Raw genomic sequence first — 21,341 nt, forward strand, 5'->3', positions numbered from 1 at the left:
ATTCCCTGTAATTCATGCATGGAGTTAAAAAGTGACCCACCAGTTGTGAAATATGTAATTATACCAATGGTAAAAGCAAAGGGATTCACAAAGCTTCGCCAGGGGAGGTTCAGGTTGGACATTAGGAAGAATTTCTTTTCAGAAGGGGTCATTAGCCATTGGAAGGGGCTGCCCAGGGAGGTGGTGGAGTCACCATCTCTGGAGGGGTTTAAGAAAAGACTGGACATGGCACTTAGTGCCCTGGTCTAGTTGACATGGTGGTGCCAGGGCAACGGTTGGACTCGATGATCCCAGAGGTCTCTTCCAACCTGGTTGATTCTGTGATTCTGTGGGATAAAATGGTAATGTAAAGAAAAATGTTCCAAGTATAAATATTTATTGTTTTTCTCTAGATGACCTGGAACCCAACAGCCTAGCAGTTATTCCTGGGATGGGAATACCTGAACAACTGAAAATAGCAATGGAGCAAGAGCAGATGGGTAAGCAGTAGCTATGGGGAAGCATTTTCCTGAGCCATCCAGATAGTGTGTGACTTCACTTTCATTCCTGTCATGTGTTTTGCACAGACACTTTTTTCTAAAGTTCTGTATCATGTGTATTTCCCATGTAAAGAAGGAAGAGTTGAAAACCTTTTGGTCTCTTTTGCTAAGCTGTAAAGAGAGTTAACAGGGTTTCTCTGTAAACCTGCGTTGCTCTGACTGTTTGTCTCCCTGGTGCTAAAGGGAAAGATGAGTCCAATGATATTGAAATGACAATCCCAGGACTGGATTGGGGAATGGAGGAAGTCATGCAAAAGGACCAAAAGAAGGTGCCACAGAAAAAAGTGCCCTATGCAAAACCAATACCAGCACAGTTTCAGCAGGTAAGTACCTGATACACAGCGAACAGGAGAAGAACTTGTTATTTTCCCAGCTTCAAAATGTGTGTGGCTGTTGAAGTGTTTTGGATTTCCAGTATCAGCTCTTTTATATCAATACCCAGTGCAAAGTAATTTACCACAGTAGTTTAATTACTATTTAAGCATAAAATATTTGGTTAAATCCCTTATATATTGTATCTGTACCTGGAAAATAGGATGTTGTAAGTTACGGAAGTTTTACTCAGCATTGTTTTTAGCTTCTGAATATCCACACTACCCAGCGTTCCAGCATATCCTTTCCTGATGCAGCAATATGTTGCATGCATGTTGTTCCACAGAATTCATCTTGTGTTTACTATTCTTTATAGGCCTGGATGCAGAACAAAGTTCCTTTGCCTCCCCCACCTGAGCCACTGAATGACAGAAAGGAAGATATTAAGCTGGAGGAGAAAAAGAAGACCCAGGCGGAGATTGAGCAGGAAATGGCAGCACTTCAGTACACAAACCCCCAGCTCCTGGAGGTATGTATGGCAAGACAGTTATTGGCAAATTTGGTTTAGTGCGCTAGGTGAGGTATTTGGACCTCAACACTAAAATGTGTAGCTTGCTTTCGCAGTACTGTTGTCACCTTTTTTCAAAAAAACATTAATTGAACAGGATATTGGACTTAGTGCATGATGCTATGAAACCTTCAGTGAGGCCCCACGTTTCAGTTAACTGATACTGATCTATGGGTCTCTTTAGCTGTATTTCTGTTACATAAAAGCACTAAATCGTTTTAAACTCCTGAGAAATGAGATGATTGCTTCTGGTTTTTAGTTGTTACATATACTTTGGTGCTTAGTTGATTTTCTGCATCTCTTTTTTCGGACAGCAATTGAAGATTGAGAGACTTGCACAAAAGCAAGCTGAGCAAGTGCAGCCGCCACCTCCTGGAGGCTCTCTCCATGGACCCCAGCCTTTTCCAGGGCAAGGCCCAATGTCACAGATGCCTCAAGGATTTCAGCAACCCCTTCCACCTCAGCAGATGCCAATGAATATGCCTCAGATGGGACCTCCTGGGCCACAAGGACAGTTCAGACCTTCAGGACCCCAAGGACAAATGGGACCTCAAGGTCCTCCATTACACCAAGGAGCTGCAGGTCCACAAGGGTTCATGGGACCACAAGGACCTCCAGGCCCCCAAGGGCCCCAAGGAATGCCACGGCCTCAGGATTTACATGGACATCAAGGAATGCAGAGACATCCTGGCCCTCATGGGCCAATGGGGCCTCCAGGTCCACAGGGTAATGCTGGCCCACAAGGCCACTTAGGACCACAGGGTCTACCTGGGTCTCAGACTCATTTAGGACCGCAGGGTCCGCCTGGCCCACAAGGTCACTTGGGTCCTCAAGGTCCCCCTGGTGGTCAAGGAATGCAAGGGCCACCTGGTCCCCGCGGAATGCAAGGACCTCTTCCTCATGGCATGCAAGGAGCTCCAGGATCTCAAGGGATGCAGGGCCCTATATCTCAAGGGCCTTTGATGGGACTTAATCCAAGAGGGATGCAGGGTCCACCAGGACCCAGAGATAACCAGGGACCTACTCCACAAGGGATGATGATGGGTCATCCGCAAGAAATGAGAGGTCCTCATATGCAAAGTGGTTTACTAGGACATGGTCCCCAGGAGATGAGGGGCCTCCAGGGACCCCCGCCTCAAGGTACAATGTTAGGACCGCCGCAAGAATTGCGTGGGCCGCCGGGTCCACAAGGCCAGCAGGGACCTCCACAAGGCTCTTTAGTAGGGCCTCAAGGAAACATGCAAGGACCTCAGGGACAACCGAACCCTTCAAGGGGGCCGCATCCTTCCCAGGGCCCTCTGCCTTTCCAGCAGCAGAAAACGCCTCTCTTGGGTGATGGGCCTCGTCCCCCGTTTAATCAGGTATGTGTCGGTCTCTGTGACAAGAGGAGCATTAAGAATGTAGGAATGATAACATCACGCGGTAGAAATGCAAAGCAAGAGCTGGGAGGCTGGAGGCTTGGTGTACTTGCAAGACTGAGGCCTCAGGAAAACTTAAATGGTAATGAAAAGAGTTATGTCGTTTGGAAGCAGCAGAGCTAACTGTAGAAAAGGGATTATTGGGAATACTGGTACAGAAATCAGTCTGCTATGAAAATGTGTAACCCTAAGAGAAACTCCAGGTTTTTATATCTAAAGACACTGCACTGTCTTAAATGGGGAATTTCCTGAGGAGCAGGTAAGCACTAATAAAAGTTGAATTTCAGCAAACTGAACATAAGAAAACTCGTATGTATTAATCAAAGCAGGTTACCACCAGCTCTCAGTTGTCCCAGAGTAGTTAATCTGAACCCTGGGATGGATTTACCATAGATGCTGACGCACCTGGAATCAGCTGAGGCCTGGTTGAACTCACCAGTTCAAGCTGAGGGCACAGGAACACAGCTATCCTGCTTCCCGCTGCGGTACAGAAATCGTTTAGCCACCTTTTTGCTTTCTGGAGCACGAGTTAAGGGATTGGCCTTGTGCACCGTTAACTCGTTACTGCACCATTGGCCAAGAAGCACGAGAGGGAGCACAGGTATCACACAGGTTTGTGTAGGACTAGCCCAGGTCTGGTGGGGTGAGCACTGAGCTGGAACTGCTGAGCACAGCCTGGATGTGTGCTGACCACCGCGCTGCCAATTAGATGTCCTCGTGCCCTGCTGCCTGGGCACCCGGCTCCGGGAGGGTTCACCAGCTCAGCGATGTTATACTTGCGCTTAGCTGACTTGGAGAGTGTCACTTACAGACGCACCAATTAATTCTGCAGGAATTAAGTCAGGTTTTGATTAAGTCGGGTTCAGCATCAGGTGCAACCTGCTCTGCCCTCTTCAGCATCTTTCATGATGGGCTTGTTCCCATCAGTGGCACTGATTCTGTACTTAAAATTTCTCTTGATGGTTTTCAGCTTGAAGGTGAATTTTGAAGGAGATGTTTGGAAAAAAAAATCTACTTAATTTTTAAAAACGTGAGGGGTTTTTTAAACAGAATTAACTCTTAGACTTGCACACAGTAGTTTCTAGTTAAAGCTTTGGACAGGTATGCTCGTAGTCCTTAGTGCGTAGTTCGGTACCAATCACAGTGAGTGATGACAATATTGAAATGAGCTTTAGCTCGGTGATTCCATTTCATATTGGGGCAGAGCAGCCTACACATTGTGGGGTTATTTGAATATTTTTTCCTTACAAATCAGCAATACTTTCTTCTGCTAATGTGAGTCTATTGCTGAGCTTTCAAAAGCATCAAAGTTAAGCGAACGAGAGTCGTTCCACAACTATCTAACCTAAACTAGCATAGTGTTTGTCATTGCTGTCCCACGGAGACTGACTTTTCTGCTTTGAGAATGATTACCAAGCCTGTGTGTGTTTCCATGTATGTGTAGGGCTGTCCTTGTCTGACCCCGCTGTTAACACTCTGGTCTGAATTCAGCAAGTTGCTTTTGGTGGGTGGCCAGTTACTTTCACTGAATACTGCTGGCTGGAAGTCTTTTACAGTTATTAAAAAAAAAAGACAAAGCAAGGTATTTTTGACCATTTTTCCTTCCTTGTGCAGCTTTAGTATGATAATGTCATTTAAAAATTAAGAGATTTAAAAATTGGTAATGTCAGTTTTTGCTTCAGTTTGTGTCTTTGTAATACGAATATAATAGTAGTTCCCATTTAAAAGGGCCCTAGCCGTGATGTTTTTAAACAACAGGCTTTAGCTTGTGTTTTGTTCTGAATTTATTTATATTCTGTAAACTTGGACAACTTTTCAGTAGCAGGAGTGAATATATCTGCTTTATCAAGGGCTTGTGACGTTAATACTGAACATTTATACGTATTCATAAAGGTCAATCTCCATATAAGATACCACTGTTACCTGCATCTGCTCTGGCAAGCAGAGGTTTACTGCAGCGTGTGGGGGCGAGATCTCTTCCTGAATGTGAGATCTGCTACGCGTGAGATGGACTAGAGAGCTGTTCATGAGAAGGAAATTGCCTGAGAGATGATTGTCAAAATCTTGTTCTGGAGATAGGCATGTTGATGGATAAAATGCAGATGGATAAATAGAATATTCCAAAAGTAGCAGTAGTGCTTCGGAGCAATTTTGCTATTGCTAATTTAGGTTTGATCTTCTCATATTGCTTTTAGATAGGTGTGCTGAATTTCACCTCGCTCACCCGAATACTTCAGGCCAAGTCTCTTGTCCACATAGAGAGAAACTTTAGGAGCTTGTTCAGTATAGTAGAAGAAATGCAAATTTTTCTTACGGGTGAATAGAAAGAATTCTTTCCTCCTTCGGTGCATGGTTTTAATTAGTACAGATGGCTACCATAAAAAGGCTGTGCCATTTGCATATATAGGGCAGATACCCCGGGAACGTGGAGCAGTTGCGTTCTGCTGCACCAGTGTCCCTGACTGGTGCAGAACTCAGCCCGTGCTGGGGGCAATCCTCGAGCCGACGGTGGAGGCGGTGTGAGATGCTCCAGACGTACCCGCCTTGACACGCCGGTACATTTACCATGTAAATGTAAATTACCCGTGACAGCTTTTAGTACAGTATCTCCTTCTGAGCTGTACATACTAGTTTTTCAGTTTCGAGCCCAGTTTGGGGCCCAGAATGTATTTTGAAATGAAAGGCGTGTGAAAACGCAGTGCTACGGCTCGTGTCTTCCCATCTTGTCAAAGCAGGATTTCTTTGGAAGAGAGGTTTTTGCTAAACGCTAAGGAAACTCGTTTTGTGAGTGCTAAAAACTGCTGCTTTGGTTAAACACTAGTGGCATAAATTTAGGAAGTTCAATAAAGTTTATTGTAAGTAAGTATACAGTAAATATATGAGAAATCATGGAACTCCAGCAAGGTTTTGGTCAAGAACGGCAGAAGCAGCGTGATAGCTGGATCTTTCCTAGTCGGGGAATTTATTAATTCTGGACTCAACATTCAGTCACTAGGATAGTCACTAGGACAGTATTTTTTGGTTTTTTTTAATAGGCATTGGACCAGGCCTTTTATTTTGCCTTTTTTTCAAAGTCCTTCCAAAATTACTCAATGCAAATGGGATGTTTGTAGTATATATTTGTGTGCTTTTTTGTGTTTATCACCCATATTGAAGTTGAATATAAATGTTTAGTTTAAAACCAGTATTTCAAGATATGATGGGAAAAATACACAAATAAACTTACTGCTTCTCTGCAACCAGGAAAAAAAAGGAGGTGTTTCTCAAAAATAAATGTAGAGCATGAAAATTATTTAACTTTGATTTGGGGAGAGATTAAGCAGTGTAATTATGAGTACAATGATGGTGATGGAGTGTAGGTTTGTAAGTATTTACAAACTACCCCCAGTCTGGAGGGTTTTTTACAAGACAATATGAAGGCCAAGTCTAAATCTTGTGTATTAGACATGTCTAGGAAGAACATATTACATGTTTAGGGTTTTCTGGTATGGGTTTGCGGGAAATTTATTTTTTTTGGTGATGTCAACATAAAAAGGTTTTGTATAGCAATCTTGCACGTGTTTCCTCTGTCTTGTCCACAGTGATACATTTGTAGTGTTGGATCTCATTCCTGCAGTGTGAATTACATACGTGCCCCCTTTTAGTTCCAGTCGAGTACAAACCCCAGATGGTGACTTTTTGTCTGGCCTTTGCTGTTCAAAGGCAGAATCGGACAGTTCAACCACATTGTTTCCCCACCAGTGCTATCACAGTGGGTCCAGTGTAAACGTGGTACCTGTAGAACCCTTTCATGGGTCTGTGACAGTAGCTGAATTTAAAGAACATTATTTTATCCTTTAAAATTCACCAAAAAAAAAGACAGAAAATAACAAAAGACTTACACGTACTTTATTTTTCCTTTGGAATCATGTAACTCACACAAACCTCTGCTCACTCTACTGTTTCTGCTGGAGAAAAGCAGGTGACTGCAGCTTCTGCCTTTAGCCCGGTCATTGCTTAATAACCCACTAACAACTTGTCCCTTGGTGCTTAGCCAAGTATTAGTACTTTCTTTTGATCCTAGAATTAGAATTAAGAGAAACAAACTTTGCCAGCATGTTAAAAATTAAACTCACATATCTGCACGTTAACAGTTTACAAAGGTTTATAGGAGAGGTTCTCTTATGGCCCTTTTGTTGTCCCCTGTCCCGATATTCTTGATATTTTTATTGTTTCATTGTTTTTGTTCATTTCCAAGGGAAATCTGTGGTTTATGCAGCTCTTTAACAGCATATAAATCAGTACCTGATATTTTTCAAACAGATATACACAGTTTGCTCATCTTCTCTAACAGGCAGATGGAATATGAGCTTTTATCATCTTTGGTTGTTACAGGAAAAATATTAGTCCTTGAAATGCTAAGTTTCCTATAGAATTATTGTTTCTCAGACAGCGACTGAAAAGCATTACAATGTGAATGTCTGAAAAATTAGGCTGAAACAAGTGGGAAAATCACCTGTTTCTATTGTAAGACCTGTGAAGATTCAGTCTTTATGTAAAGAAAATTGTTTTGCTCCCTTACAAAATGCTTAAAAGCAAAAATACTCACGCGAGGCAATTCACAAGGCTTTTCTTATGTGCTCATAGGACGGACAGAACCCAGGTCCTCCACCACTGATACCAGGACTGGGGCAGCAGGGAGGACAAGGTCGTCTTGGCCCTCACAACCAAGGACCTGGTCTTACTAAAGGTAATTAAATAAGTATGTTGTCTGTTCTTCTGTGAGTAATTCTCCTAAAAGAGGCTCTTCCAGTGCAGTGCCTCTAGACAGAAAAGGCTACAGCAGAGCACAGGGCCTTGGCTGAGAGGAGAGCTTCCGTAGACTTGGGCTGGAATATAGAGGAAAAGTTTTCCCCCAAAAATGATTTGATGTGCAATGTGTGGTGTGTGCTTTGTAGAACTGTACAAACTAGAGCATCCTAGAGCGTTTTTAGAAAACGTTACAGAAATCTGCTATGATTTTTTCCCTCAAGGTGACTCCCGTGGTCCACCAAACCATCACATGGGCCCTCTCTCAGATAGAAGGCACGACCAGAACAGTGGTGGTCCTGATCATGGGCCTGAGAGAGGGTTGTTTCGAGGTGGCCAGGAGTGGGTTGATGGTAGAGACAGCAGGGGCATGCCAGATAGACGAGGACCTCACCCAGATTTCCATGATGACTTTGATCGACCAGATGACTTCCGTGATGACTTCCATCCAGATAAGAGATTTGGCCATCGATTACGGGAATTTGAGGGGAGAGGAGGCCCACCGTTGCAAGATGAAAAATGGAGACGAGGTGGACCTGGACCTCCCTTTCCTCCTGATCACAGGGAATTTGAAGGAGGGGGTTCAAACCGTGGGCCTCCTGGTGCTTGGGAAGGACGGAGACCTTCAGATGATAGATATCCACGGGATCCTGAGGATGCACGGTTCCGAGGAAGACGAGATGAGAGGTAAGAATAAATCTACTCATCTATTTTGGGTTAAAGGGTAAATGGAGGGAACTCTTTCTTCCTGGTTTCCTTTTCATTAAGGAGTCTATCTGTTTCAGATTTATAAACTGGAAACCAATAAGGAAATGAAAACTCTAATAGACCTGAGTATAGAGTCCATAAAAATCATTCAGTAATAGAAGAAAACTTGAAAAATGGTCATTGTACACAGCAGCTTCCGTGTCTTTAAACAGTAAGTAAAGAGAAGGGAGGAAGTTTGTAGAGAAGATCCAGTGACACACGATGAAGATTTGAGACCGTTTCGATGAAAATTGAGAGGAAACTTGAAGGTTAAAGTGACAAACTTTTGAACACTAGAAGTGGATTTTGAGACTTTGTCTCCAGTCACAAACTGCAACGTGACTGTAGAGACTGTAGAATGAGATGTAATGTACTTGTCAGGAGCAGGAACAGTGGTCCTACTATCAAACCCAAGGGGCAGAGCCACAGCATCTGTTGGGACTGTTGAGACTATTTTCTCATGGTTTTGCTTGTAGAAATTTTATTTCTCTTTCTGACTTATTTCTTAATGCCAAGGAAAGAACTCAAAAATAATCTAATTTACAGCAATGTCCATGTCATTGCTCACAATTTTTAAATAAATCACAAAGGGATGAATTTGCTTCTAGTTTCCAATGTAAATATGGAGGAATTATGCTAAGTCAGCAAGATTAAATGTCATTGAAATTGCTCCAGATTTATGCTAGTCTAACTGAGTTAAATTTGGCCTCCAAGGTCTAAGCCTCTCACTGACCACCAACTCTATATGTATAAGAACGTGTACTTGTACAAATATATTGTGGTCTCCACATAATGTGAATTTTGTGTGTTTTAGTTGCCTTTTTAATCATTTTCTTACATTCCTTTTACTTTGCATCTATACAGCTCTTCTTTTAGCTATTTTCTACCTAGCTCTGTAAAGATGTACCTTCCTTTTGTGTGAAGAGTATGAAAAGAAATGAACTAAAAGAAGGTAACAATTAAAGCCATTTAAAAAAAAACTAAAAATAGAATCCAAGCTGAATGGTCTGCATTATAGAATTCTAAAAGACACAGCAGACACTTTTTAGAAGCTCAGTAGAGATTTTCAGATCTTATATTGGAAATGCTTAGGGACTGGAAAATATTTTATGATGATCCTGATTTTTAAAAAGGTTTCAGGAAGAGAGTCCGAGAACCTTGTGACCTGTAAATCTGACTTCTGAACTAAGAGTCGTCTGTTTGTCAGAGTACAAGTGTTTGTACAGAGTTTGGTTTAAAAGCAGTCAGCACAGGGCTGCAAAAGGCTTCTTGTGCTTGCAGACTCGATGAAGGCCTTTGAGTGAAGGTGAATTAGGTGCCATTTACTGCAGATGCTGAGGTGAACTTTAAGAATCCCAACCACTGGTTTAGCTGACTTGGTTTGGAATTTAGATTGTAACTGGTTTGATCAAGCATGAGAGGGAAGTGTGTGTACGTGTGTTTCGCTCTTTATTTCCCGTCCTTTTCATCCCTGTCCTGTTCTTACTCTACCTGTGCATATCAACATGATGCTTCTACCGCAGAGACCTGCCTCTTCTGCCTGCTAACCTGCACAGTGTGTAGTTTGTACGTTAAGGTCCTAGGCCTCGAGGAAGAAGATCTGAGAGCAGTCAAAGAGGAACTGAGCCCTATGCAAGGCAGGGTTTTACATGTGACTGATACGAAAAAGGCTATACATAACACAATATTAGGAGCTGTGGCTATGTCAGGCATAGGTATGATAGATTTCAAAACTAAACTGTGCCCATAACGTGGCCTGGAAATGAAAGGCCCTATCCCTGCTAGCCGTAGGACCTTGCGTTGCAGATCTTGGTAATGTCCAAGCTAAGCAGAATCGCACCACGTCAGTATTAAAGTGGGAGGCCCCCTAAAGAACATCTAGAGGACTGTGCTGTTTCAAAGCTAAACAATATTGCGATGTGGTTATTTGAACCATTTGTACCTGAAACTGTTCAGTTTGTTTTCCCAAATCATCCAGGTTAATGTAAAATGGTTCACTGTCCATACACAGCACTCCCTCCATCCACTGTTGTACCTATACGGGCACAGCAGCCTCCTCTCTGTATTGTGTTTGTTTTCTGGGAGGTGGAGACAGACCTATTGTTTTTAATTAAAATAAAATGTAAAAGTTTAAAAATATTGTATTGTGTTATGACTACTGTTAAATATTTAAATTTGTAATTAAAAGGTTAATGTTGTTAAAATTCTAAATAAAAGTATCTAAAGTTTTGCTTGTAATAGGATGCACCGTGTCGTTAATGAGCTGGGGAAGGGGATGTTGCACAAAGCCAACACCATCTGGATATTACGGTGGTTACGGCTTGGCCAGTGTGGAACTGGGAAGAGGGGAGGTGGGGGGAGTCAGTGTGACCGGGCAGAGTGCTCCATATTATCTGCGCTGTCACCGAGGGGTGGGCAGGAGCAGCGTGGGGTCGCACTGTGAGGGCTGAACCAGTGTGCCTGCACCGCCTAAACACCTCCCTGTGCTCGCACGGAAACTGGGCTGTAACCGGAGGCCGTCGTAACGGCCGGCGCTAGCGCGCACTGCTGCAGGTGCAGTAGTACACAGAACATGTAGGCGCTTGTACAAGCACTCCAAGTGTTTAAACTGGTAACGTAAAAACCAAAACCACTAGTGTTCATGCAGCCATCTGTAGGCTTACCTGAAATGGCACTGACAGCTCAGTAAGAACCATTCTTCTCTCTGAAGACCTCTGTTAAAACCCCAGTGACACTGGAGGAGCTATATGCATTTAAGATGAGATGCAGAACCCAATCATAGCAAATTACTGAAGATGCCATGGTACTTACTAGAAGGAAATTATCAACTTTAGTGTCATAACTACATTTTGCAAAACAAAATTCTTCATTATTGCAGTTGGGTAAACTGCTCTTCAGGTTGTAGAATGCCACTGTGCACGCTGTTCAGCCACCATCCCTACAGAGCCAAGTGCAGTCTAGATTCGTTTGCTGAAATTGTAAACTTAGAAGAATGGAATGAAAAAGAGAATGTTCTAAGGAAAACAATCCCAAATCAATAAGAATGAGATGCTGGAATGTTTTGTTATAGCCATGACTCTTGTTTCTATTTTTTCAGTTTGTTTTTATCACTAAAATAGAAGGCAAAAAAGGGAAGGGGAAAGTAAGACCACAGTTAAGGGAAATTCACTGATACTTTTCCTTACCTTACCTTGTATCTATCATCACTCACTGGCTGGGGGTTTTTTCCCCCCTTTTCATTAAATGAACGCAGTGTATTCAACAATACTTTTTTTGTATGAGAAACCAACACAATCAACAGAAAGAAATACGAGGGAAAACTATAAAAAATAATAAAGTGCTCAAAGGCTGAAAATGAGCACTTTTCCACCTACAAATCCCATTCTAGTAACTGTATGTGCTATAGTATTAAGTAAAGCAGTTCAGAAATTATTTATTAAACTGAAGCTGACTCAAGTTGATCAATCTAAATTCTGCCTAAAAACCACATTTGTGCCATGTTCTTTCTTGTAGCTTCAGAAGAGGAGGACCCTCGAGACACGAGGGCCGGGGACCCAGGGGTAGAGATGGCTTTCCTGGCCCTGAAGATTTTGGGCCAGATGACACTTTTGACTCTCCAGATGAAAACTCAAGAGGAAGGGACCATGGTGTTCGGGGGCGAGGTCGTGGTGCTCTTAGAGGTGAGGGGAACATTCTTCCACGCTGAAGTGCAAGGATAGCGAAGCAAAGACATTTCTTTGGCAAATTACAGTATTTTTGTGAATGCAATGTCTCTTCTCACTCCTGTCCCCTGCATCTCTCACTGCTCAGGAGTCCGGAAGGGTTTACTTCCTACTCCAGATGAATTTCCACGCTTTGAAGGAGGGCGGAAACCAGAATCCTGGGATGGAAACAGAGAACCAGGTAAAAAATTTGGTGAGGTTTGTTTAAGATAATAGACTAATACAATGTAACCACTTACAAAAAAAAATTTCTTTTAAAATCACGTTTTTCCTTTATCTCATATGCTCGTTACCAGTCTTACCACAAGAAAATCAAAATGATGTTCTTTGGACTTCTAAATTTAAGAAAAAAAATAACTATACAGAATTTAACTGGCTCTAAATGCAACTGTCTCACGGAACAAAAAATGACTGTGGCCTCAAAGTCTTGATTTTAAGTTGAATTCTTGTACAGGCCAGCCCAGAACTGCCTGTTGTTGTCACCTGTGGATGACTGAAGCATACCTCGTGGGGGTTTTTTGACATGTATATTAAAGCCAAGAGTAATCTTTCTCTTGGATGGCATCTTCTCTATTGTTTGCAATGCAGCTGATGTTTTCAGCTGCAGTGTCTGACAGCTTACTGGTATTGGCATTTGTGTTACTAATGGAAACCCCATATGGGGCAAAACTGGGTTTTAGAATGTCATGGAAAAAATGAGCACAAATAACACATGAATAAATGAAGATGTCGTTGTTTCTAAAATATATTAAAATATTTTATACTGAAAAGAACACTTTAGATCTGTCACTTCTTTCTTTCCCATCATCTTTTAAACCTGTTTTACCTTTAGCTTTCTTACAACTTATTCATCTAATGTTTGCATGTTTGCCTGTTGGGATGGGAGGTGAAGCTTAATGTAATTTTAACTTGAAACTGCGTACCAAATAGTGTGGAAAGTACATCAATTTATGTGACTGCCTCCAAAAATGAGCAATAATGATCAGATGAACATTATTTATTACCCTGTTTTTTCTCTTCCTGCTCAGGTCCTCGTCCAGATCACCCTTCTCATGACGGGCATTCTCCAGCTAACAGAGAACGTTCTTCTTCGCTCCAGGGCATGGACATGGCCTCATTGCCACCACGTAAACGTCCCTGGCATGATGGACCAGGGACCTCTGACCACAGAGAAATGGATGCTCCAGGTGGACCTCCAGAGGAGAGGGGCAAAGGTAAAAAGCCCCTTTTATTGAAAACCTTCTGTAACACTGGCACATTTTTCAACAGTAGGCTTATCCAGAATTTGTTATCTATTCAGACGGGATGAAGCTGAACTGGTAAATACTTGATCATACCAGCTGTGAAGCTGAAGACCAATTGTATAGGAACATAAGAACAGAGGGATTTTCCAGGACATCAAATCCAAATCCTCTCTCCAGCATCATCTAATCCTCTTTATGGCTCTGTTCAAAAGCAGTTAGTTTTTGGCTCCCTGTTACTCCAGTTGGAAAACTCTTGTTAAGAGCTTTTTTTCCCTCTAATTTTCAGAACAGTTAATTGTTAATATTCATGCTTATGCTAGTGCCCTTTAACTCAAATACCCTTCCTGTCTCAGCCTTCATTCTGTCGGACTTAATGAACCCTGACTTTTTTTAAGTCTTTCCTTATGAGTTCTCTACTTGTAAGAGTGTAAGCATGGCCATCCATGATCAGACCAGAAGTCCACGACGCTCAGTAGCTTGTCTTCAACAATAGCCAGTAGCAGGTACTGAGGGAAGAGTACCAAGAACACTAAGTCTGTAGTGATATGTCCCTGAAATGCTCTCTGAACCTATGAAGATCTGTAGTTCAGTGACTTACTGAAATACTATTTTTATATTTAATGGCTTTTGATAGTTACCTTTTGTGTGCTTCTCTAATTGCTTAAAGAATCATATAAACTTTTGACATCCACAAGATCCATGGACAGAGCTCTAAAACTTAACTGCAGTAGACTATACTTTAACAAAAAAAAGAGAAAGGAAAATGTTTTTCTCTTGTTTTAAGCCTATCGTTCACTAATTTCATTCAGTGATGTCTTGTGTTTTAATTGGAATAGTTGAAAGTTGATCCCTATGATTTCCGAATGCCAACTCTGAATGCATCGAACTCTTACCATTTCCAACCTGAACTAGCTCTTCTCCGAGGCAGAGCTCTGATCTGTTTAGTTGTTCTCTCTGGAAAGTTGTTCTGTATCTTTTACTGTATATACTGTATATACTATTTTCAGTTTTAATTTATCCTTTTGTAAATTAAACAGGGTAACCAGGAATCTCATACACTATTTAAGATGTGGTTTAACCATGGATTTCTACAGTTCATTTGGTTTTGTTCTGTTTTCTCCATTCTTTCCTAATAGCTCCTGATGTCATATTTCCCTCTTTGACTACTACTAACCAGTCACATGGCACTGTCATGCAACTAGCCACTGTAACCCACAACATACATTCTTGTGGAGTTAGTAGCTAGTTCAGAGCCTATTACTGCATATGCCATTTCCACAGTCATCCTATTAGCCTTGCATCAGTTCTTGATCCTTTTTCTTCTTATAAATCTCAGGATTGCTGTTGTCTTTTTTTAATGTCTTCTTTTTTTTTAACATCCTCATATCAACTACCCACTGTTAGGTAGTGATCAGTGACAGAGATCCTTCTCAGCTGCTTCCAAATGCCGAGCTGCCAGCCTATAGCTGAATATTTTGTTGTTAGACCTCTACTGCACAGCTTTGTCTTTGATGCCACTGAATTTCATTCCACTTCTCTTATTGTCATCCTGAAGCTCATTTAGTTTTAACTGTATGCCAGTCCTCCTCTGCGTGGACTGTATTTCCCGTGTTGTATTAACAGCAGGTTTTATCATTCCTTCACAGCTGTTTTTAATAAAACTCTGCTGGTAAACTCCCTCTGTATCAATAGTTTTCCTTTCAAAACTGTATGTTGTGTTTCTCATTTAGCCAGCATCTTATCAAATCTGGAAGGATTCCTTCTCCAGCTTCAATAATAATCTGTGATAACTCTATCATTCTTTATTGAAGTCAAAACAATTGTTAACTACCACACTTCTTGTGCCTAGACAACTCATTAATGTACCAAAGAAAGTTTAGAACAATGGCAGAAAGCCTGATAAACAAAACATGAACAATACTTTTTCATATATGGGTTGTGTCACCTTCAGTTGTATTGGTAAAGTCAGTTGAAGATTAAAACTTCACGAATTATAAACTCTGTGGAACAATTTGTTCTCTGTTTTACACAGAACCAAGCAGAGACAACAAAAAAATCACTCTTGCTACAATGGAGCAAAAACACCCTAATTTAGCTGTAGCACGTGTCCATAAAGCACTGTTACCATTCATTTTTTTCAAAATACTGTTTGTTATTTTGAGCTAATGACTTAGGGGTTTTTATGTTAATCTACATATCAGTACTAAAAAGATCTGTGAGAAGTAGAAAATCTTGTTCCTGGCAGTAACCTCGTGTAGTTTATGTTCCTGGTTAGTAGTAAAACAGAACATTTCTCTGTTATTTCTAGCAAAAAATGGAATGAAACAGTAATGTTACTCATTGTCTTCACCACCAACCTCAACTGATCCATCAGTGCAATGTCTTTTAGGGAAAAAAAAAAAGTATTTTGCAATAAAAATATACAGAGAACCACAGAAGGTGTTAAAGCATAACAGTCAGGTATGCCTGGCAGTTTTGAGGACACCACGACTATCACTGGTCTAACTTACTTCATTTAAGTGATTGCTGACTGTATCAGAGATAATCTCCTTTAATTCCCAAGGAATTGCTTGATTGCTGTCCCTCTTTTGGACACTAAATCTACGTGAGAAAAATCGTATAGAGGGAGGAGGCATAAAATTACAGGTCTCAACAACATTTGGTCTGTGGATGATTATACCACAGAAGAACTAGCTAAATAAATGGTATGTCTGAGAAGAGGCATGGCTTAGACTTCAATATCAGTAACTGATTGTGCTTCATTTTTTAGGACGTGGAAATTCAGGACCTTCACAGAGAGCGCCAAAGTCTGGGAGGTCTAGTTCTTTAGATGGAGACCATCACGATGGATTCCACAGGGATGAAGCTTTTGGCGGAGGCAGTAACACTTCTCGAGGAGGAAGGAGTGGAAGTAACTGGGGAAGAGGAAATAACATGAACTCTGGTCAATCAAGAAGAGGAGCATCTAGGGGTGGTGGAAGAGGCCGATAGAAGAGGCTTTGACTGGGTCACACCCAGTCCTTGCTGGACAATATTTAAATAGACTGCTACTCTGGACTCATAAAGTAACCTTGCAACACCACAAACCTGGATTCTTAACTGGGATAACTGAATGTGCATTAGTTCCTAACAAGGGTCTTTTCCTAGATCAATCAACTCTACTAGCTGCAATGTTGTAGCTAGCTTTCTGTTTTGTTCCCTCCAGCCCTGTTTTCCCCACCTTCTTTTACCTACTTTTTGTTTTGTGAAGAGCTCATAAATTTTTTTTAAGTGTTGTGAGACATGGAGCACTTCCAGAGATTTCAGTTCACCTCCAGACAGAAACTTGTTTCTATATGTACAGTTTGTCAGAAGAGTTACGTTGTTTTTGTATGAATACAGAATGTAATTTGCGCAAAAATTAACAAAAAATCAACAGTGTGTGACTCTTTACTCACCTATTACTATAAAGAGGGTTGTCTAACTTGTGTATTAGATGGAGCAACAGAACTACCTCCTGAAATCTCAGTCATTTAACATAGTAATAGCTGATTCCTAGTTTTTTGGTTTATCATGTATAGAGAACTTCCATGTTCACCTTTAGCCACAGCTGTCTACAGATTACAAGTGGTGCTGACGTTAAAATTCCAAAACACGGGTAACCACCGCTGCGTGCTAGTCTACCATCCTGAAAGAGAAAAACGTGGAACACCATTTAGAAACAGTTGTCATAGACAGTGTGAGTTATAACCTGGACTGCTAGCAAAATAGACAAATATTGTTATTCTACGCTTCACCTGGGCGAGTCAAATATTGTTGTTCAAAACAGCATCTGTTTAAAGAAATTGAGGAAGAAAGAAGTTTAGCAGCTTGACTAATATGGAAGCATGTTTTACAGTGGCTGCAGGATTCATTTCTTAAAGATCTGGGTGTTCAGTAGAGCCTGGTGCATTCAAACGCTGAAGTGCAAACCTCGATAGCTGATCACTTTCATTGTAACATTTTAAAGTATCTTTTTCTTAAGATATTGTTTCCTAGTTTTACTAGGGGAGGGAAAGGAGGAGGAGGGCTTATTCCCATTTCCCACATCTCATAATAAAGCCGTTTACCAACCATTAGTTTCTGTTTTCCCCATAAATCATTCATATTAATCATCTCCAGTGACCAGGTTATCAGAAGGCTCCTTTTAATACCTAAAGCCTCAATGAAAATTTTATCACATAAGTACATATTCTAAAGCCAGCTCTCAGGAAGGCCCTACATTAAAAGTATAGGATATAATGGATAATGAAAAATATCACTACCAGGCTTCCCTCCCTCCCCCGGCCTTGAATTTCATATTATCCTAGTCAGGATAATATGGCAATGTAGTTCTATAGCTGACAAGGCTCCTGCAACAGCCCAGCAATACCCAGCAGCTCTTTTATCTGCCTTCTCATACAGTCACACTTAATAAAGACTGGCTTAAGTCCTGATGACCTGTCTTACTTAAACAGATCAAAGCACAGATGCTTAACTGCTGTTCTCTTTGTTCAGTCAGTCACAAATAAGGTTGTGGTTTTTTTTTTTTTTTAGTTTTTAATTCATAGTGTATAAAATGGCATTTGAAAATTATAGTAATTAGCTGATCATTAGCCTATAAAATCCTTGTTATGGGGCTCTAGAGAGTCAGAATGGTCTTAAAGGAATTAACTGGGAAACAGCTGAGATGCATCTGATAGAACACAGTTTCTCCTTTCAGGGGGAAAAAAAATGCTTTTTACCTCTATTTGAAGAAGGGCTTTGGTCACTTTAGGTATAGAGCTGGGAGTTAGGATCTGTCCTGAAGTTTTAGTGATAAATACCAATGATTTAATCATTAACCAAAGGGGAAAGCTTGCCCTCTTCTTTTTTTTTTTTAAAGCCTTCTATATTTTTAAGGGGCTGAAAGTTACTTTTGTCTAATAGAACATGTGATTTAGAGGATGAGCTTTAGTCCTTAATTAATGCACAGTCCTCTACCAAAACAAGAGTGCACCTAATAATAGGAAACCCACCTTTATCTAGACAAAAGGGAGTCTGCTTGGTTTTCCTCTGATGGTTGGTTAACTCCTTAAACCACTATGGTACTTGGTATTAAGTAATACTCTTCATCAAGGGGCAGCTTTTTTAATTAAGTTTTGAAATATTCCACAATCATGGAATATGTACAAAAAGTTGTAAAATTGGATAATTAGCTTAGCATTTGTATAAAATCTTAGAAGGTGACAGCATAGCAGGAGAGCCAGAAGCAGCTTCCCAGTCTGTGACAGCACGACCCACTATTGATGGAAAATGGATGAAATTACTTAATGGGAATATACTTCTGTACTCTTCAGGTCAAGTTCTTTTACCTGTGCTGCATGTGGAATCCTTATGCTCTACCTGCTAGTTTACAGCTCCACCTTGCCTAAGAGCAGTTTAATTTGATACTGCTGTTAGGAATAAAATTAATTTTACATGCTATAGCTTAGAAGTTGTAGAAATGAGAGAACTAATTTAATGCTATTCAGATAGCTCATCTATGTTTTTAAGGAAAGAAAGCGACCATTAGTGGAATGTCTATACTGATGTTTGGTACAGAAAGCTTTATTAAAGCAATCTATGTACATTTAAGTACCCCCATTTAACAATTTCAGTTTAATTTGGAGCAAGTATTAGGTGAATACAGTAAACCCTAAGTAGTGATAGCAGATAAGTATTGCAGTGTTTGGCTTTATTCTGTGTATGAGGCATGTATACTCGGTGAGATCCTCCCTTAGGCTCTGCAGAGGTTAGGCCTGGTAGTCCCATCTACCTGCAGCAGTACAGTACACAGTCCCCACAAAAGTACCAAGCTCTCAGCAGGGACTGTCAGCCTGAATTCAGCACCTTCCTAAGGCTGCTCAGTTTCTGCACTGAAGCAGAACTGTGCTAGCTACAACAGGCTCCAATTACCAGCAAATCTGCTTTTGAAGGTCATGCTGTGGCAAGCCAGCAATTCCTGCCCAAGTTGAGAGAGCAAAAAAGTATATATATAAAAAAAATAAAGTTCTAAGAGCTGAAGCTACCCTTTCAAAGCCCAAGTATTTGCTACCTTACAGCAGCTGTCAGGCAGCAATACCTGCAGAGGCCAAAACTTTTAGCTGAGATTAGCACCTTTCATCCTATCATCATCATGCAAGAAGGCTGCCCTTCCAGTTATGGGTAGTCTTTGTGACCCACAGCCCCAGGAAAGTTTGTTTCACTTACTGGGTGATATTTTAAAGATGGTTTTTAGAGTTCAGTGGCCATATTACTCGTATTCACTGGTCTGAGGTGGCTGATGACTGCACTATGCAGCAACTAAAGTATGTGTTCACAGTGTAGGGGTGTGCACAAAAATGAGTTAATAGAAGTTAATATTTTTGAATGTTCAGCCCCACAACTGAACCAATTTCACTAAATTGTCTCCGTGTTTCAGCGCCCTACGCCCCTCAGCTGTAAGATACCTGCTTTTCACGGAACGGGCAAGTCAATCATCACATTTCATCGGCTCCGTAATCTCACTCACGTTTTGAAGCAGGCTGCAGCAGCCACATGGTCCTATACTGGAGGTAGGAAGTGGGATGCTGCCAGCTCCCGCCCGGGGCCGGAGTGACTCCAGACCACGGCTACGGAGCCGACTTTGCAATAAGGCAAAATCCCGTTCCCGGGGACGGCTCGGCAGGCGGGCACCAACACCGCCACACCTCAACACAGTCTAGAGAGTCACCGCTGCCGCTCCCGGGTGCCAGCCGCTGCTTTTCTTGCTCAAGAACTGGCGAAGAAAGCCCAGCAGGAACGCGAGGGAGGCGAAGAGAAGCGGCGTGACACGGCGCCATCCTCATCCCCGTCTCGGAGACGCGTCTTCGTGCCCCGCGCCTCGGCTGCCGCCAGCGCGAGTCTCTCAGTCCCTGTGTCCGAGTCCCGCCGGGCCGCGGCCGGGCCTCCCCCCGTGGCGGTGCCGGCGGGGGCGCGGGGCTCACACCGGCAGCGCTTTCCCGCGGCGGCGCAGCGCGGCGCACATGAGGCCGCCGATGCGGCGCAGGCCGGCGGCTCCTCCCGGCAGCGCGGCCAGGAGCGCGGCGGCGGCGGCGCCCAGCTGGACGGCGGCGCCCAGCGCCGTGAGGAGGGTGCTGCGCAGCCCCAGCGCCGCGTACAGCGTGCCGCCCAGCGCGCCCAGGTAGACGAGGGAGCCGCGGCTGGGCTCCCGCAGCAGGCGGGCGGGCCCGCGCAGCAGGGCGGCGGCGCCCAGGGCGCAGAGCGAGCCGAGGGACCAGAGCAGCGCGAACTTGCGGGCGCGGAGCAGCAGCAGCGGCGCGTACAGCGCGGCCAGCCCGAAGCAGAGGGCGGCCAGCAGCAGGCACAGCCCGCTCCCCGCCAGCCGCTGCCAGCGCGACAGACCCGGCAGGCAGGGGTCCGCCTCGGCCGCCCACGGCCAGACCGAGCCCGGGCCTGGGCCCGGCCCCGATCCGGCCGCCGCCGCGGGGGGGGCGCCGCGGCCCGGCGGGAAGGGGTTTAGCGGGGCCAGCCAGGCCCCCAGGCCGCTGTCGCCACTCCCCGTCTCCTCCTGCGAGCAGCCGGCGGGCGGCGGCGCGGGGGCCGCGCTGGAGCCGCCGGCGGCAGCGGCCTTCGACTGCGCGAGGTACTGCTGCAACTGCCGGCCCAGGTCCGCCATGGCGGGGCCGGAGACCGCTCGCGAGCGCTACAACGCGCCGCCCGCACGCCCCGCCGCCATCTTGCGGAATAGCTACATCCGGGTTACCGGCCATCTCCGGCGGCCCGCCCTCACGTGGGGCGGCGCGCGTGCGCGCGGGGCCGCGAGGGCTGAGGCGGGCTGTGAGGGCTAGGGCGGGCTGCGCGCGGGGCCGCGAGGGCTGAGGCGGGCCGCGAGGGCTGGGGCGGGCTGCGCGCGGGGCTATGAGGGCTGAGGCGGGCTGCGAGGCGCTGAGGCGGGCTGTGAGGGCTGAGGCGGGCTGCGAGGCGCTGAGGCGGGCTGCGAGGCG

At 43.5% G+C, this 21,341-nt stretch overlaps 2 protein-coding genes across 3 annotated transcripts in view; one reads left to right on the forward strand and one right to left on the reverse strand.

Annotated features, from left to right (window-relative positions):
• The window catches only part of WDR33 (WD repeat domain 33), a 72,134-nt gene extending 55,308 nt beyond the window's left edge, over positions 1-16,826 (forward strand). The window contains exons 14-23 of the mRNA XM_068421118.1: positions 393-479; positions 723-862; positions 1,228-1,380; positions 1,734-2,780; positions 7,464-7,566; positions 7,850-8,312; positions 11,886-12,052; positions 12,183-12,275; positions 13,123-13,308; positions 16,109-16,826. Coding sequence (XP_068277219.1) covers positions 393-479; positions 723-862; positions 1,228-1,380; positions 1,734-2,780; positions 7,464-7,566; positions 7,850-8,312; positions 11,886-12,052; positions 12,183-12,275; positions 13,123-13,308; positions 16,109-16,329 — 2,660 coding nt within the window. The 3' untranslated portion in view covers positions 16,330-16,826. The remainder of the gene's footprint in view (positions 1-392; positions 480-722; positions 863-1,227; positions 1,381-1,733; positions 2,781-7,463; positions 7,567-7,849; positions 8,313-11,885; positions 12,053-12,182; positions 12,276-13,122; positions 13,309-16,108) is intronic.
• Positions 11,432-21,022, reverse strand: SFT2D3 (SFT2 domain containing 3). Of its 2 annotated transcripts, none has more exons than XM_068421119.1 (3): positions 19,868-21,022; positions 16,916-17,005; positions 11,432-12,252 (listed from the first exon to the last, which is right to left on the reverse strand). In XM_068421119.1, the coding sequence occupies exon 1, from the start codon at positions 21,011-21,013 to the stop codon at positions 20,318-20,320; it is 696 nt and encodes a 231-aa protein (XP_068277220.1). In that variant the 5' UTR covers positions 21,014-21,022; the 3' UTR covers positions 11,432-12,252; positions 16,916-17,005; positions 19,868-20,317. The 2 variants fall into 2 exon arrangements, with proteins under 2 accessions (XP_068277220.1, XP_068277221.1); XM_068421120.1 differs by having other exon boundaries at positions 19,806-21,022.
• Positions 21,023-21,341: the final 319 nt, after the last annotated feature.

Source organism: Nyctibius grandis, chromosome 32 (genome assembly GCF_013368605.1).
Source record: "Nyctibius grandis isolate bNycGra1 chromosome 32, bNycGra1.pri, whole genome shotgun sequence".
NCBI lineage: Eukaryota > Metazoa > Chordata > Aves > Nyctibiiformes > Nyctibiidae > Nyctibius > Nyctibius grandis.

Coding starts and splice junctions, on each gene's coding strand:
- SFT2D3 (XM_068421119.1), bottom strand. CDS start 21,013: ATGGCGGACCTGGGCCGGCAGTTGCAGCAGTACCTCGCGCAGTCGAAG.